This window comes from Gopherus flavomarginatus, chromosome 14 (assembly GCF_025201925.1).
Source record: "Gopherus flavomarginatus isolate rGopFla2 chromosome 14, rGopFla2.mat.asm, whole genome shotgun sequence".
Taxonomy (NCBI): Eukaryota; Metazoa; Chordata; order Testudines; family Testudinidae; genus Gopherus; species Gopherus flavomarginatus.
The window spans coordinates 33,218,811-33,237,255 of record NC_066630.1 but is presented as its reverse complement, the minus strand read 5'-3'; the positions used below and the strand labels follow the sequence as shown (position 1 = coordinate 33,237,255).

General features: G+C 41.2%; 1 protein-coding gene across 3 annotated transcripts in view; it reads right to left on the bottom strand.

The window, feature by feature from the left end:
- Window positions 1-2,690: 2,690 nt before the first annotated feature.
- Window positions 2,691-18,445, bottom strand: part of DUS2 (dihydrouridine synthase 2) — a 47,143-nt gene continuing 31,388 nt past the window's right edge. For all 3 annotated transcript variants that reach the window (XM_050922707.1, XM_050922708.1, XM_050922709.1), the window contains 8 exons: window positions 17,063-17,133; window positions 16,414-16,500; window positions 14,443-14,611; window positions 11,450-11,571; window positions 9,641-9,781; window positions 8,140-8,227; window positions 6,402-6,475; window positions 2,691-3,657 (listed from right to left, as the gene is read on the bottom strand). In XM_050922707.1, coding sequence (XP_050778664.1) covers window positions 3,417-3,657; window positions 6,402-6,475; window positions 8,140-8,227; window positions 9,641-9,781; window positions 11,450-11,571; window positions 14,443-14,611; window positions 16,414-16,500; window positions 17,063-17,133 — 993 coding nt within the window. In that variant the 3' untranslated portion in view covers window positions 2,691-3,416. The remainder of the gene's footprint in view (window positions 3,658-6,401; window positions 6,476-8,139; window positions 8,228-9,640; window positions 9,782-11,449; window positions 11,572-14,442; window positions 14,612-16,413; window positions 16,501-17,062; window positions 17,134-18,445) is intronic.

Genomic DNA, 18,445 nt, shown 5'->3' with positions numbered 1-18,445 from the left:
TTTGTCCTTGGCTGGCGGGACATATAGGCTGAGGGTCTGCAGGGTGGTACAGGAGTCTTTCATCCCGTGCAGACGGGTATTCGTTTGGTTCACAAATAACGCTTTGCCGTCGAATGGCAGGTCTTGCATCAGGGACTGGAATTCCACGAACAGCCACAACAGCGAAAGCCACGACGCCCGTCGCATGGAGATAGCTGAGGCCATCAAACATGCCGCTGTGTCAGCCGCGTCCGAGGCCGCCTGGAGAGCCGCTTTCACCGCTGCCGCCCCCTCGTTGACTAGGGCCTTGACCTCCTTCCTGTCCTTCTCTTAAAGGTAAAGCTCAAATTCAGGCAGAGACCCCCACAAGTTAAAGTCATACCTGCTCAGGGGTGCCTGATGGTTTGCCACTCTGAGCTGAAAGCTCGCAGAGGAATAAACCTTTTTCCCAAAAGCGTCAAGCCTCCTCGCATCCTTATCCTTGGGGGTGGGTGCGGGCTGGCTGTGTCTTTCACGGTGGTTGACCGACTCCACCACCAGTGAGTTCGGAGCCGGGTGAGTGTACAGGCACAAAATACTTCTGCTCTGCCTTCTTAGAAGAGGGCGGGAGAGAGGCCGGGGTTTGCCATAGCACAACTGAAATGTTGGCTACCCCTTGGTGAAGTGGTAGGGCCATGTGGCCAGGTGCTGAGGAGGAGAGGCCATTAAACAAATTGTCCTACAGTTCCTCCATCTCCTCCGCCTGGAGCTGGAGGTTGGTGGCTACTCCTGATGAACTTTGAAATCCTTCTGAGAAGGAGGGGGAGGTGCCGCTATGGAGTCGCCCAGTGCCAACGAGACGACCGGTACCGCCCCTACGGCATCGGGCAGTGCCGGTAGGTCGCACTCCATGTGCATCCGGATAGGGTGCCGGTGGTTCAGCTCCCGAGTACTCCTCTCGGTGCCGAGGTGGAGATGCAGAGGGTGCTTGGGATGCCCCAGCCACGGTGCAGAGCCTTGGCGGTACGGGTGCCTGGGGTCACGGTGCCCACTGGCACCACTGTCCTTGCCATGGTGCACCTTGCCACTGTGCCAGCTGAGGCCCGACCAGGGTTACGCGTTCCTCAGGGACAGTGCGGCGTGTGGAAGGACGACTGGGAGCCGAGGCTGAAATGACCGAGGATCGCACAGTGCCGTAGGAGAGGCTCGATCGGTCCCGTCTATGACAGGTCCAGCCCAAGGATTTAAACCTCGATGACGATGAGACATAAATGTCGGAGGTGCTGTTTCTGGACTCCTGTCGGAGATCTTGGCCCCGACGCGCTGGTGACTGTTGGGACGCACTTCGAGCATTGCGTGCGCCATGGTGAGATCGACGGTGTCGATGGCATCGCGACCTACTATCACTATGGCAGGACGAGGAGTGTCGACGCTTTCTGTCTCGGCGCCTGCGGTCCCTGCATGCCGAGGAAGACTCTGGTGACTCGCTCCCAGGCGACCCTGACAATGGAGTGGGAACCTGACACGGGCTATGGGAAGGCCCCACAGATCAAGCAGGGACCTCAATCTCCAACCTGGCTGGTGAGAGCTGGTGAGCACCCGGCGGCGGCTTCTCTTGGGACCGGGGCCCCAACTTGGGTGGCCCACTCGGTACAGCCATGACCAGGATGTTGCGCGCTGCCTGAGCTGCCTCTGGCGTTGATGGAATCCTCATCATCGGGGAGGCATGCGCTGACAGGGCCGGACTACTCCGCTCCACACGAGTCAGAGGTCTGGGTTCCCAGGGGGATCGCGGGCTGCCCAGCTCAGGTCCAGCCTCACCCCTGTCCTTATCTCAGCGACGCTGGGTCTGGGCTTGTTTCTTGGCTGAGGAGCGGTGCCAGCTGGTGGATGGGGCCTCGCTCTGCATCGAGGACGCGGTGCCAGGGCCAGAGCTGACTCCATAAGCAGAGCCCGGAGTCAGATCTCATGTTTGCATTTAGTCTGGGGCTTGAAGGACTTACAGATTTTGCAGTGCTCACTTATGTGAGTCTCGCCCAGAAAGCAAAGACACTCAGAGTGCGGACTGCTTTTGGGCATGGAATTGCGACAGGTGTCACATGACTTGAAGCCTGGGGGTCAGGGCATGCCCCGAGCCAGGCTACTAACTGGAGAAAACTAGTAACAGACGAAGATCGTATTACTAAGGAAGATACTGCAGCAAAGCTGGAGCACAAGTTCCGAGTTCCTTCACTGGTGGCAAGAAGGAACTGAGGATGGGGGGAACGCACAGCCCCCTTTACGGCACGATATAGAGGTGCCACTCCAGGGGTCGCAGTGGGGCTCCCCCACTACGGGTACTGCTAAGGGAAAAACTTCCGGCACCAGTGCACGTGGCGAGCACGCACACCTACTGTGGAATACACATGAGCAATCACTCGAAGAAGAACCTGCATTCTGCCAGAAAAACTCAGGGAATGAATCAGATTCTGGTATAGTATTAGCATGTCCATTCCTCATGATGGTCTAAAAACAGCCTTGACATAAGCTCCTGCCCCAGACATGAATCTTAGTGAGGAAAGGATTATTCCTGAAGTTTATGGCTTGTTAACTAGACTACAAATTCTGTCACTGCTCTGAAGTAAGTGTTCTGTGACTAAAACCATTGTGTGAAACTGGAACATTTAGTTCTGAAAGCAGCTTTTAAAACTGTTTTTTTAACTGCAGTCTATAAAGTAGGAAATGAATTGCAATTATTTTTTAGTTAAATGCAAACTGCGGATTTATTAAATATTCGGAGATTTGAGTAGCAGTCACTTTAAATATGCATGTACATCTTTTTAATTAAAAAACTCTAAACGTAATCCCAATTAGATATTGCTGTTCCATTAAAAAAAACAATGGTTTAGCAAAGCCGCTTCCATTTAAAATCAAGGTGTATATTATTTTTAAATAGGGAAGCCACTTTGATTTAGTTAATCAACAATGAATTATGTTTTGAATATCTTCTTTATATAAAATACTTTAGGGATCATGACACAACCTGCTATAACTTTGTTACAGGTATTTTCAGACAAGAGCTGACAACTTCTAACATACTTATCCCTGTTAATGGAAACTACACCAAAACTCCAACAGTTGGAAACAATCTATTAAGAACCTCTCTCGTGTGCATTTAAAACTCTTTTTTCTACATATAAATTATATTAAACAAAAACCTCAACACTTCAAACGCTAAACTGAAAATAGTTTGCTATTGAAACAGAATTTAATTTTGGGATCTTCTTCTCATTCTTATTTAAAACGCAGGCTGCTAATTTATTCTGTCTGAAAGGCACCAAAGCAAAAAACATTTACCCAGTACAGTACAGTTTACCCGTCTCCGACTGATAGAGTCTAGATGAAATATAATAGCAGGATATACAAGAAAAAGTGAGTGAATTGGCAGCTGCACAGTTGTGGAATGTTTGCTTTTCATGCTATAGTGGCACCTCAGAAGAGCTGGAGTCAGAAGCTCCCTCAGTAAAATGAGCTCTTTTATGTGAAGTCTCAACAAGTAGGTCATCTTCATGTTCTTTGTTGTTCAGGAACTCCTGGTTCTCTCTCTTGCGTTTGTTAATCAGATGGTTTTCTCCCTCGTGAAGCTTCCCCTCTGGGAGACCCAGAGTCCTAAGACAGACTATAGCTGCAGCCTGTTCTGCTAGTTTCTTTGACTTGTCCCTGAAGAGTAAAACAGAGCACAGGTAAAAGCAGAAGAAAGCCTGCATATTGCCAAGTACAATATTACATGCCTGAAAGATTTAATTTCCTGTCTCTCCTACAACACAGTGAAATGAACAGTATGCAATACCTATGACAGCCTAAAAGGTGCAAAAGAAAAGAGCTCAAGTCCAGAGGCACATTCACATCTCTTTAGGTGCTTGTGTTTCTCTAAGGTGTCACTCTAAGTAAGAGAAAGCTAACAATACTGAGCCAAATCCTGCAGTCCCAACAGTCTTTACTCAGGCCTTGGCTACATTGGCGCTTTACAGCGCTGCAACTTTCTTGCTCAGGGGTGTGAAAAAACACTCCCCTGAGCGCAGCAAGTTACAGCGCTGTAAAGCGCCAGTGTAAACAGTGTCCCAGCGCTAGCAGCGCGGCTCCCAGTGCTGTAAGCTAATCCTCATGGGGAGGTGGAGTACCTGCAGCACTGGGAGAGCTCTCTCCCAGCGCTGGTGCCACGACCACACTCACACTTCAAAGCGCTGCCGCGGGAGTGCTCCCGTGGAGCAGCGCTGTACAGCTGCAAGTGTAGCCATACCCTCAGAAGGTAGGACATCAATTGCTGCAATCCTTACTCCTACTAACATCAAAAGCCCTGAATGAACCACACCAAGTTTAAAAGAATTTATGGAAAGATTCTCAAGTCCAAATTTATCCGTAATGTGAGTGCAATTCCACTGAAGTCAATGAAAATGGGCACAGCTCCACCAGGACTGAAACCCAACAAACTAGCTTTGAGGGCAGGGTTACATGTTCTTGAAACTTAACACATGAAAGGATTCTCTGTATCTCTTAATGCAGCTAAGCTTGGAATGAGAATTATGGTCTAGCTGGAAGTTTGCTGAAGTCTGAGTAGTTCATGGGAATGCTGATTGACCATTATAGCATTGGAAGCACAATGCTAAAATAACCTGCTGCCTGTTGCAAATACGTATTAAAAGGGGATTTGTCCAACACTGATCTTCAATTTGCAATTTACTAGATGCACTCCTAAGTATATCTGCCTGCAACAAACTCAAGAAATGCCATTATTAATCGATGCTTCTATAAAATATTATTGTGGAATCTTAGTGCATCAATTGAGGCAGCTACTGATTTACTATGCGACTTCCGGCAAGTTTCCTAACTTCTCTGTCTTATTTTTTATTTGTAAAATGGGAATACTAGTTATCTTTGATGGGATATATGGATGAAGAATGCTTTTCAAGTGCTGACTATTTTTTATCATTGGCATTTCAGATTCAGTGTTTCAATAAATTAATAAGTTCAAATTATAGACAGATTTCTTCTCAGCTTTAGGTTGGTTGTTTTTTTAACATGGTCTTGGGATAAGAAACATTTTTAAAAGTTGCCACCTGGATGCCTTTATGTACCATTTCACTTTATTTTATGTATTCATTGAGTTACTGAAGGTAGTCACAGTACAATAAGGCAGAACATTTATCAAAATATGAATTTGTAAATATTCCTAAATTGGACTAGGGCTCCAATCTAGCTCCCACTCTAACCAATGGAAAAACTTCTCCTGTCTTAAGAGTGAGAAGGAAAGAGCAGGAAAGGGGGTTTCCAGAAAGCACATGGAAAAGTTTGTGTAGATCAGAGGACAAAATGCCGATGGGGCAATGCAGTGAAATAAAGCTGACTTGTTACACAAATACAAAGATATTTTATAGTCAATATATTTGATTACAATATGTCTGTTTCATTGCGTCTCCTATATTTCAACATACACCCATTTTTGTTCTATCTATTCTGTAAAACAATTAAATTAATGTAATCTGATTTTCACTATAAGCTCAAGTATCCCAGGCCTGAACCATTACAAGACTTCATTCAAAGAAACAGATACAAAATATTCCTAAACACTGGGATGAGTATCATCAGAAAGCTGCTGATCTGCAACTACCTCTTTTGCTTTATGAATCCAGCAAGTTCTGTCATTGCTGTGGAGCAGAAGTTGATAATATTGCCACCTACTTTCAAAAATGTCTAATGTTAACAGACCCAAAGGAAATATTTTTTGTTTTTCATTTCAGCATGAAAAACAGAAAAAAAATATAGTTTTGGTTAGAAACAAACCAAATTCTTCTGATCAATTATTCACTCAGCTCTAGTTGCCAACTGGATTGTATCTTGTTCTCCATCCTGAAAAAAATAGAAGTCTTGCTGCTGGGTAAAGGTTATTGTCATGAGGATGGCCAAGTCTTCACTCAAAAATCCCTTGGTTACTGAGGGAATGTTAGGAAAATACTGGGTAAGATTAGGAAGTACGGCATCACTTTGACAAAGGTTTCCATGCAAAGCTCAAATATTGGTGGGGAAGTGTTTTTTCCAGTAGAACAGTTTAAAACTCTTAACGTTAGAGGATTTTGCCTTATTTGAGGCCACCTTGAGGACTGCCCTAGTGGAAATATGGGCTCACACACTATTTACCTTTTAAGGATCCTACTGCTGGAGACAGTCTTTCTGCTATGAAGGGCCCTCAGCTATGGAACTCGCTCCTCCTTGGCATGTCTCAGTTAATCATGTCCCACCTTACAGAAATATTTCAAAGTTTTTTCCTTCCCAGTTATATCTTTATAAAGTAAAGTTTACTTAATATTTTTTCTCTCCATGTTTACATGTTGCCTTTCCAACAGTACATCACAGAAACATAAATTTTTACTAAGGCCCAGTTACAAAACACATCAGAGAAGACTTACCATAAGGTTGATCTATATTTTTGTTCAGCTACTGTGACAACTGAACAGAATAATTTATCTAATGGTCTTTGAACCTAGAGAAAGGAGAGAATTACAGGTGTAACTTACTGCATTTTGTAAAACGAGCAACAACACAGAGTCCTTCCTAGTCTTGTTTTTACTCTGGGAGCATGTACACCATTAACATTCTAAGCCTTCAGACTGCAAAATTCCTCTCACATGTTCAAAATACTCAAGGAATCTATTGACCAAACTGGAGTTGCTTCAAGAACTGCTTGATAGGCACACTGCACTTACCCTATCTCTAACAGCTAGCACCAGATGCAACATAGGCAAGTAGAAGAAACCTTATAACAATTACATCATAACCTGTGCATACTGGAAATTTCTTCCCAACCCTAGTCAGTAAGAGATTGAGGGTTTGTCCCTCATATATGTTTATGCCACCTAATAAAACTCTTGATATTATCCATGTTCACATCTAACCCTTTTGAATTCTGCTAAGCTCCTGGATTTAAATCATATCCTGCAGCAATGAATTCCACAGTGAGTTGTGTCGTATTAAAAAATTGTATTTTCTTTTATCAGTTTTAAATCCGTTGCCTTTCAATTTCATTACTTGTCTAGTTTTTCTTATATAAAAGAGACTCTAAATCCAAACTTTGTAAAGCTTATACTGATAAAAAGTTACAGGACCAAATCACACCACTACAGGGTTCCTTACCTTTGCTTAATCACTTAGAAACCTGATCCTGCAAACATGAACTACCTGGCATAGCATTTATGACATGGAGTAGACTGTTAGAATTTTGAAATTAAGAAGTCCTTTTGCAACAGTTGTTTGCACTCTCATTTTATAAACATGTTTTTCTTGTTTATCTACCACAGCAGTTGCAAAAATTGCTGCTGCCTAGACAGAAAAGAAAAAGCAGACTTGTGACATCCTAGATGACATTAGCAAGAATGAACACAATTCTAGGAATTCAGCGGAGCTGCATTCTAATATCCCATGTCTCATTTAGCTTTTCAATATTAGATATAGTATTGTTTATCATGTGTTTCCAGAGACATAAGGAAAATTCAGACAGGCAATGCACACATTTTTTCAGGAACACAGCAAAATGGCATCTTTAAAAAAGCTATTAGTGAATTTAAAAATGTTTATAATCTGGACATAATGACAGGGTAGTCCACTGAAGTAAGACACTACTTCTTTCATCTACACAGGAATGAATTCAAATGTCAGTCCAGTGAAATATAATTAATAAATGTGATGGTTTCATCCATATCCCTTGCTCTGTGTATTACAAACTTACCTCACAACTGACCATTTCCACTTGAGGTGCCCACGAGGGGGGGGGGTGGTGGCAGTGGGAAGAATTTTAAGGGGGAAGCTTGCCCAATACTTGAGTTCCTCACTATCATTAGTAGTAAAACAGATCATTGGATTTTAAGGGAGGTCAAATTTCACACTTGAAGAGAAATGTTTCTATGCTGCAGAAATATGCTAATTTCGTGCTCTAACTCCTCGTAATCTACATGTGTGTCCACACCAAACCGTCTAGCAACTGTGTCAACAAAACTTCAGTTTAAAATGTTTTTTTTATTTTTAAAACTTTGAGATCATCTTGTTTCAAACCAATCAATTCAGTTTCCTGAGAGTCCTCAGTAAACTATGATATAAATGTATTAGCTAAGGATCTGCCTTGTACTTTTGCTGAGAAATGCAGAGACTCACGGTTTCATAAACAGGTTGTGGGTGTTTCGCCTTCCTACACCATTCCAAAAGATACATTTTTGGAGTAATCTGTGGTGGATATTCTCGCCTAGACAGAAAAATGAAATACAGAATAATCCCAAAATTGTAGTGAAAAGGTTTGTACAGAAAATATTTCTATAGAACAGACCAATATTAAATTAGATGGGTAATCTCTCTATCAATGCAGGATTAGTTACTATAGTATTTTTACTAGTTTTTGTTTCCAGTCTAATTTTAAAACTCCCAAGCGATGGGTCTCCCACCCCTTCTCAGGGAACTGTTCCATTAATACTTCTTTAAATTGGTATCCAAAAGGTAATATTACATATTGTTTCCTTATTAAACACCTCCCACCTTCACTCAGTGCAGTCAAACAAGCAGTGACAAGATACTGATAGGAAAGCTAGGCCAAATTGCCTGCATTCTATTGAGTTTCAGACTGAATATGACAAGCCACACCACAGGGTTTTTTTGACAATTTACCATAAATATTTTCCAATAGTGGTTTAAAAACTTTTCCAGGAATTAATTTATTACTGGGTGGGAAAAAAAGGGTAGGTAGAGAAAAGTGAGATTGCTTCTATAAGACATTGCTTCTACTATCCAACTGGGAATACGGTTCCTAGGGTGTGGCAGAGAATAGAAATACTGTAGAGACATCATGCTCAGTCTTTAGGGAGACACTCCTCCTGAGTTTGAAAGCATAGTGACTGCCTTTGAAAGGCATCTTGAGCAATACTCAACCAGTGGGACAGGACCTACAGGTTCTTCAAGAGATTGGATAAACATGAAGTATAAAAAAATTATTCTGCAGAATCACTTCAAATTTAGGTGATCTTAGATCAATAACAGAATGTTTACAAACTGTGATTCCCACAGTTCCTCAATTTAATGTCTCAGGGAATGCCTGGAGACATCTTCTGAAGATTTCTGGTACATATTAAAGAAAACTTATTAATGTGCTTTCAAGCTCCTGCACAGTACATACGTTTAGGAGAGCTAGTTTCAGTAGAGTGATATACTTAACTAATCGCTGACCATTATCTCTTAAAAGACATATTTTCTTAATAGGAAAAGCATTTTGAGGATGCTTATTACTATGCACTTTGTAATTTCCTGCTGGAACTTCCTTGTATCAGCAGGAAAAAAAATACAGTATTTAGAAAAATATACTGAGGCTTAATTAAATTTCATTAAAAAGAATTAAACTCTATGAAATTTTAATACACAAAACAGCTTTGTTTAGATCAATGTTCATGTTCTTTTATGCGTACTTGAAATTTCTTATCATCAATTAACATATTGCTCTACTTAATTAAATGGTATATGGACTGTCTCCTCCTAAAAAGTTTATCCAAGAAGGTGCTGTAATATCTGAACTGCTGATTTCCACCTATAAGTTTTGTCTGGTACCAAAGATCAGACTAAAGTGTAATTGTAAGTTCAAAAAGATGGTTAAGAACTAATTTTGCATGCTTACTTGTCAAATCTAACAGCCATTTTTATCACATCTGTGTCTTCCATCTGCTCATCTTTATCTTGTGTCTTGGCCTTTAATGATGCCTTAGCTTCCAGAATAGCTGTGGTTTCTTCATAGAAACTGCCCATTTCAAAGACTTCACTATTAAAAATATTACTTCTGTTATTAGCATTAGGAGAGAATTTATGTACGTTCACACACAAATTTAATAATTAAAATAAATATTAAAAATTTATTTCAAATAAGTTACATGTGCTTAGAAAACTAAGTTGAGGTACAGTTATATGCTGCAAAGTAACACTGTCCAGAGTCATGGGGTTCTATGTCCATCATCTCTTCTTGACTTCTTGCAAAGCTTACTCAATTTACAAGAAAGAAGTTCATTCCTACACCTGCTGGCCTAAAGACTCAGCCTGGTATCTGAAAGCCAAGCCAGAACCCATCACTGACTCTGCAATTTCAATTAAATTACAACTTCATAGATGCATAAGCGAATAAAGAACCCAACTCTCTCTCCCAGACGTGTATCAGCTCTGAAGGGCAAGTAGGAACAAAAAGTAGTTAACATTGTCAAAAGAGTAAAGAAATAAGAATCTGAATACATAGAGAGCAGATCTGTTGAGCAAGATGATATTTTTACTGTCCTTTTTCTGATTAACATCTTATTCATTAGATACATCACAGGTGCAACTGCACTGGCAAAATTGGAATCCATAATTCCCCATAGATGGTAGTAATTACAAAAGCTGTAGTGTACCCAATATTCAGTGTTTTTTTTTAAACCACTACATCATAACACATCTCATAGTGGGGTTAGGCAACTCAATAGTAAAAATGCGTGGGCTGTGTACACTGTGGTCTCCATTGTTGGAGTTATCAGTAGAACATTACAGGATGAATTATTATGTAAGTGCAGAGGCTCCTTGGAGTGGACAAGGCCATCTATACATCCTGAGCCATGTAAACTCTTTTCTGACCTTAATATATTAGTGCATACTCTAGCACTCAATCAGAATGAAAACTCTGTAGTATGCTAAAACTTTTACTGGTGGCAATTTAGCATCAACACCACTAGGCAGCAGTGTTAAATCACATTACTATCTACAGAGATGTTTTCTCATTTTAAAAAGAACTAAATGTTATGTAGGGATTAAATAGACTATTCAAACACTGCTAAGATAGGCCTGTGAAACTGCTTTCTGGTCAATCTCTTTCAAGGTGTACAAAAATGCAAAAAAGCCATGTGTCATATTTTCAAAATGGCACAACATTGCTCTTATACAGGGATGGTCTCGGTTTAATTCTTTTATTTTTATAAACACTGCCTTCCACTTCTCTAGATGCATCCAAAATTTAACACAATCAGTTTTTGTAAGAGCTTTCCCCTCACCCCCGCAAACTTTCCCCTACCTCCCCCTTCTGCTACTAGTTACACAGGGAGCCCTTAAAGAGACAACAGCCCCATTTTCTTCTGGCCAGACAGACAAGGACACATTGCATACAGTTGCATTGAGCACAACCTGGCAAACACTGCCACTTGTTGCTGTGGAAGTAGCATGCCAGATAACCAAAAGAAAGGGAGGTAAACGGTTATCCTAAAAATGTAAAACAGCATACTGCAAACACAGAATTATAGTATGACAGTGGCAGAAAAAAATCCCCTATGAATTAGCTGAGTCAAGGAAAAGCTCATCCTTCTGGTACCAGCAGAGGAAATTCTGGCACCTGCTGGAGACTTGATACTGAACTAGATGAACCACAGGTCTGATCCACTATGGCAATTCCTAATTACCTATATAAAATGCTTACCAGATTTCTTGAGTCGACTGTGCAGCATGCAGTTTCTTTCCCTCTGTGGTTTCTAACTGTTCTCTTAACATCTGACATAGACAGTACTTTGTGTTGGTATAGTGATTATCATATCTCACTGCCTGAAGGAAAGAGACATGTAATATGTCAAAATACTCTAAAGAAAGAACTATTCCTATTACCGAACCTTTCACATGTTTCTGGCTGCATTTCAACATAGTTTAAGGAATGTACAGCACAGCATACACAGTTCTCAGTAAAGTCAAGTCTACTCAGGACTCTCATTTATTAACATAGCCCAGAACTCTTTTGGTGTTTTTTTCTGGAAAAAAATCTGAATTATTTTATTGGCTTTTTATACACTTGAGAAAAACAAGAAAGTAGTTAACAAGAATTTCACACATATACTACTTTACTACTCAAATTGATGTATTTACACCTTTGGGTGCAGTGGAAGTTTGACTAATTTGATTTTTGTCCTTTTCCATTTGTCATTCCTTGATTTTACCCTCATGATTTGAATGGATCAAAGCTGTATGTGGCTGGGGGAGAGGAGAAGGTTTTGTATAAAAATAAATAAAGCTTTCACTTACTGAAAATGCGGCCTTGTTAGCCAAGTGTCCAATTCAGCAAGGTACCTATGTGTGTAAGCAGTCCAACTGAAGTCAATGGGACTATTCACATTCACAAACGTCTTGCTGATCTGGACATAAGTCACCTCTGATAGTTCAGCAGTATGAGGTGTATTGTAAATTCTGCTTTAGGAATAATCTTTGGCACTTAACTGCTTAACACAGGCAACACAACAGACCGGGCCAAATTCATCTCTGGTTTAATGCCAATGACAATGGAATTAACAGCACAAATGAACTGGCACACCTTTGTAAGGCTGAAAATATATTTCTTTATGATACATTTTCGCGGCCATACAACACTGCAGGCAGTACGGTTGAGTTGAAGAGGCTGGCGCATGTTGCCTTGTTGATTTTTCCTTGAAGGACTGACATCGTTGATAGAATTGAATGTGCACCAACCTGTTTTCTTTCTTCGCGAGAGTTCACCTTCCTGATCGCGGTGCATGTTAATTTCTTGGCCCAAATAGATATATTGCTCAACTTCTTCTATTTGTTCACACTTGATTGTTATTGGGGCTTTTGGCAAGGTATCATACCACATACATTTTGTTTTAGAGTGGTTAATTTTCAGTCTGACTTGGCTGCTTTTTGTGTTGAGTTCTCGCAATATTTTCTGTAGTTTGACAGTATTGTCAGCGATCAACGCAATACCTTCAAATCAACAGTACTGCCAGCAATGTTATACAGCAGCGAAACACGGGCACTGACGAACACAGAGGAGCAGCAACTGTCTGCCATGGAGATGGTAATGGAAAGAAGAATTCTGGGAATTTCAATCCACAAATGAGTCCCCAACGAAGTGATCAGACAGCAGCGTGGAGTGCAGGACGTTGCTATTGAGAGCAGGCATAGTAAAATGCGATGGGCTGGGAATACAGCGAGGCTCACTGACAATCAATGGACTGCAGCTGTCGGAGTGGTACCCAAAGGAATGGAAACAACCACTCAGCCGACCTCCAAAGAGATGGGAAGATTTTATTGTGAAAAGACATGGCTGCACAAGAAAAAGGAAGGCCAGGATACGAGCAGAATGGAAGACGTGTTGTGATCAGTGCAATCTATACGAAGGCTGAAGGACTGATCGATCAAGGTGATGATGCATCTTAGGCCTTAAAACTTTAATTTACTTTAAATTGAACTTTTCTAGATTTTTAGCATGGAGCATTATGGTTACAAAATTGAATAAGAAAAAAATGATGACACTGTCAGTCACTGAAGTCCAATTCTTTACATTTGTTTTTTTTTTAAATATGCATTTGTGATTGGGCCTTCAGTGGCCAGGCAACCTAGTGGTTAGATCGTTGGTTAGGGGCTGGAGGAGGGGACCTGCCCTCCTTTCCCTCAGGTCCTGGCTCAGAGTCCTGGGAAACTCACACCCCTGGACCGGGGAGATGGATCTTGCTCCCAGCCATGAAATGGGGGTACTCAGGACCTCCTGTCTGAACTGCTCCCTATGCAAGTCCTTTAGTTTGGGGCATGACCCTGCTAGTCCAGTTTCCCCACAGTTGGGGCTTGGTGGTAGATTCCCCTTGGTAGGGGAAGACTTACTTGCTTCCGGTGGCTGCGCTGGCAGGCAGGTTGTGGCTGTGCCTTCAGGCAGACACACAGAGAGCTCCTGCCTCTTCTCTTGTCAGTCAGCCCCTGATTGAGCCAGGCTCCCTTCTTTTCTCCCCCTTTTAGGCCTGGCATTGGCTGCAGGTATAAGGGGAGGAACTAGCTGAACCCACAGGTTTTCTTTAACCCCTGTTGTGCCTGGCAGCCTTCTATCTGATCCTTCACTGCATCTCTTTGTCAAAATTACAGGGTAGATAGCCCACCAATTGAACACTATAATGAAACAACTGACTGAACAACCTTCTCTGTGTTTTTCTGTCATTTGAAAAAACCTTGGCATTTTCTAGAAGAGGAAAATAATTCTCTGGAGTAGTTTACATGACTTTAGAAAACCGTAAAACTGTGCAGCCTGCCTAGACAGAACTCATCTTTCTATTCCTACTTTGCTCCATTCAATATCACATTCACTGTTGTAGCATTCACAACATTGGCACTCCTGGCACTAGTTCTGCACAATCTTCCTAAAACCTGAGCATCAAGAATGAGAATAGGCAAGCACAGTATGTAAGCAAAAAATAATAATAATAAGGTACTTAAGGTAAGGCTGTCTACTAGACAAAAATTCAATTATGTATTCACTGAAAAATTGGTAAATACTGTAATAGTTTTCATCTTATGCAATATGCAAAAATATTACAGGAGCTTTACTAATTGAAAAATAACAAGGAATTAAAGACACCCTATAGAAATTGGGTTAACATCTCTAAACTATGTTAATTACAGGTAAAATCTTCCCAAACGTACATATTTGATGTATTCTTGCATGACTTCCTTCAAGGGACAAAGGCCTTCTCTTCTGAAGATGGATGGGTTCCACATGGCAGCACGAGCTATCATTACTGATGAAGCACCTGCTGCTTGTTGGAAGGCTTCAATGTCAGTATATTCTTTGATGAAGTCATGAGATCCTCCACTGAAAATGAATGTCTTTGTTATGATTAACAATGATTAATGTGACACCATCATGCAGAAAACAGTGTATTCTGCACATTAATAGAGCTAGGCAGGCATGATAACACAGAAGGCTTATGGCCAGTCATGTCATTCATTGTTGGTATAATCTATTTAGGAAATCAGCATCACTCTGGGAGAATGGCTGCCTTAGAGCAGTGGTGGACAACCTGCAGCCCATCACTGGCTTAGAGCAGGGGTAGGCAACCTATGGCATGTGTGCCAAAGGCGGCAAGCAAGCTGATTTTCAGTGGCACTCACACTATCCAGGTCCTGACCACTGGTCTAGGGGGGCTCTGCATTTTAATTTAATTTTAAATGAAGCTTCTTAAACATTTTAAAAACCTTATTTACTTTACATACAACAATAGTTTAATTATATATTATAGACTTATAGAAAAAGACCTTCTAAAAACATTAAAATGTATTATCGGCACACGAAACCTTAAATTAGAGTGAATAAATGAAGACTCGGCATGCCACTTCTGAAAGGTTGCCGACACCTGGCTTAGAGGATTATTAGTAATGGGATACGAAAGCCTTCCAAAGTCAGACTAGGCCAGCAGTGACCAAAAGTTATTAGCATCTGATGACCGATTGGTACGCAGCCTCTGGAACATGAGTGTGGTGGTACCAATCCAGTTTCTAGTGAACAGTTCTCCTTAACTCAAGACACCCCCAATAAGCATAAATTGGCTTAGTTTCCCTAAAGGAGACAAGCACTGATTTTGTATGTGCCACCTTCATTACCTACACAATAGTTTTTAAAAGTCAGCTGTTCGGGTAAGAAAATGCTGTTTGATGGCCTGTGCAAAATTAGTTTGAAGATCTCAGTTGAATTCCCAGTAGACCAGGTGCACCTCAGAAAAAGTCCTCCAAAACTGATACCCCTTGTTGGTAATTGTAGTAGAAATGCCTAACACTGAATAAGCATAGGCTCAAGTTTGAGGCAAACTGGCGGGGGAACAGTGAGTAAAAGCATGCTCTGCCTCTAGCTATGCTGTACCATGTTTTATGGCTAGAAAATATCATTTTCTAAAATTATCAATCTAGCTCCTTTTGTAAGCTAAAAATAATATAAAATCCTATTTTCCCTCCCAACAATTTTCTAACTGTAATAGAACACTAACTCACTTTAGAGGTGGACTAAAGCTAGTTATAAAAATTCTTCAGGGTCCCCTTTAATGAAGAATTACTGTCAATTTTGACATATAGGAAAGTTACCCAACATTTTGCTAAGAAACCAGAGATCCCACAGCCAGTGTACTGTGGGGAAATGTATCTAGGCAACAGGGGGCTTGGAAAGGCTGTGGCACTGGTTTCAGGACCTAGGCCTTCAGAGAGCAGGGTCTTATTGTCCATGGAGGAGTCTGCACCTAGGAGTGTGCCTGAGACACCCAGAGCTAGGAACAGTAATCAGTCACTACCCAGATGGCTCAGAAGCACATAGAATTCAGCCGTTAGATTCAAACAAAACACTGGTGTCTCTCCAGAGAGGAGGACACAACACTAGTACATAATAATTAAGGAGCCCTTTGTGCACTAAAACAAAGACAGTGACATTTCAAATGGCCAACTTCTAATACCAAAGCGTCACTCTAACCTTGTGATTTGACAACAGATATAATTATCTCATTTGCCCTATATGAGGCAACCCTTAGTTTCCTGCGCTTAATCCCTTCTTGCTCAGTTAGATTTCCTTGGCATAATGTCTACTGCTAGACACGGATACCTTAAAATGACCACCTAACTAATCTAACTTACTTTGCTATTACAGGAACAGAGACTGCCTCAGAGATGGCTTTGATCACTTCACAGTGGACAGGATGTTGAGGCCTCTCCTCCTTTTTCCTTTGCGACACAGAAAGAAAAAGACAAGTTCAAAGATTTCTAGTGGAAATTGTGCACAAGTAAACTCTTAGCAGACAATTCCAGTCCTGCAGTGACACACCTAGTCAGTCTCAGTTTATGTTCATATGCTAGGTGTAAACCTGCTTCATACAAAACACATCTTGAAAAATATTGCTATTTTACTTCTCTGTGCAGGTGAAGCACCTAATGTTTGGGGTGCACAGCTGTACACCTCACACACTTGAGAATTAAAATCTAGCATTAAACTATTTAATTCCTTAATGTTAGATAATTCTGCCTTCTATTTGGTCTTACCAAGGCTAAGATTTTAGAAAAACGGAAGCATAAAGTTAAGCTGCTAAATCTCTGTTTATGCTCCTGAATAAGAAGCCTAATGTAGTAAAGTACTAAGCACCCAGCTGCTGTCACTGAAACCAGAACCACTTCCTTGCAGTTGAACTAGACAAGGTGAAGTAAGTTAACTAGCCCTAGTGTTTTGCTCTCTACCTGCCAACAAACAACAACAACAGTAATAATAATTTTTCCACATAAACATGTTTACCTTCCATGGACTGCAATGGCAGCAACACCACTCTTTTCTATCCTCTTCACCAGGCTTATAGTGTCTTCAAGCTGAGGAAATAAAATATGGAGCACATGTTATTTTAGTTTGATGGAGGAAGAGCTCTTCATCTCATGATCGTTATACAAACACAAGCAGGAAATCTGTTCTCCCATCAAAGCGTACACAATTCCTATATTACAGCAGTCATACCCAATATGAACATAACCCTTAATATAAGCTTTACTTAGAGAACTATTTATTATGGCTAAAATAGGAGTCCAGAATTGCCATTATGTCTCCCAGAAATTACAGCTTAAGAACCTGCTTGACCCAGGGAATACAACAGTTGAGACTATTTCCCTTCACATATCTCTGGGCTAGCTTTTAAAAGACATAAAAACACACTTCATTGCCAGGTACGATTGCACTGAATATGCTATAAGTCATATACAGTGCATCTTGGACGGAAGAGATCTCTCTCACATTGAATTTGAATTCACCCCCACATCTATTCATGCATGAAATATTCACAAACATTTCCCTAGGATATATGTTGAAAAATGGCCCCGTGACTGAAGAATTTGATTAGTATCCATACATTACCGGTTGTCTCAAGAAATAAAGAAAAAAACCCTTCTATTCCTTCAAAGAGAAAACATGAGCCTAATGAAAGACAGATGGAATTCAGAACATTGCCAATTTATCCTGTTATGTGCAATTATGCAGCTTTTTGAAAAAACCAAGGATTTAAATTCTTTTCAGAAGCTGGGCTAATAGACTGTGGTTCATCTGAAAGTAGAGTAGAACCTCAGAGTCGCAAGCACCAGAGTTACGAACTGACCAGCCAACCATGCACCTCATTTAGAACTGGAAGTACACAATCAGGCAGGAGCAGACCCTCCCCTCCACCCCACCTCCCCCAAAAAGGCAAATACAGTACAGTACTGTGTTAAATGTAAACTACTAAAAAAAAGGGGTGGGGCGAGAGAGCATCATTTTCAAAGCTGTATTAAGTCAATGTTCACTTGTAAACTTTTGAAAGAACCATAATGTTTTGTTCACAGTTACAAACACCTCCATTCCCAAGGTGTTCATGTCTCTGAGGTTCTGCTGTAGCACAGTCAGCCTTTGGGAGAAGCAGATGGCATTGAAGTAGAGACAGTCACTCACTTGCTGTTGTGCTGGAAGATACATGCTAGGCAAAACCAGCATGAAACAAGAAGGAAGACACACCAGGACAGTTCAAAGTGAAAGGTGAACATGCTAGTTCTTTGAGCTCATGATTGTAGAGGGGGCTGTGGTGGAAAATCAGCTGAACATGAGTTCCCAGTTCGATTCTATAGCTGAAAAGGCAAATGTGATCCCTGAATGGATAAACAA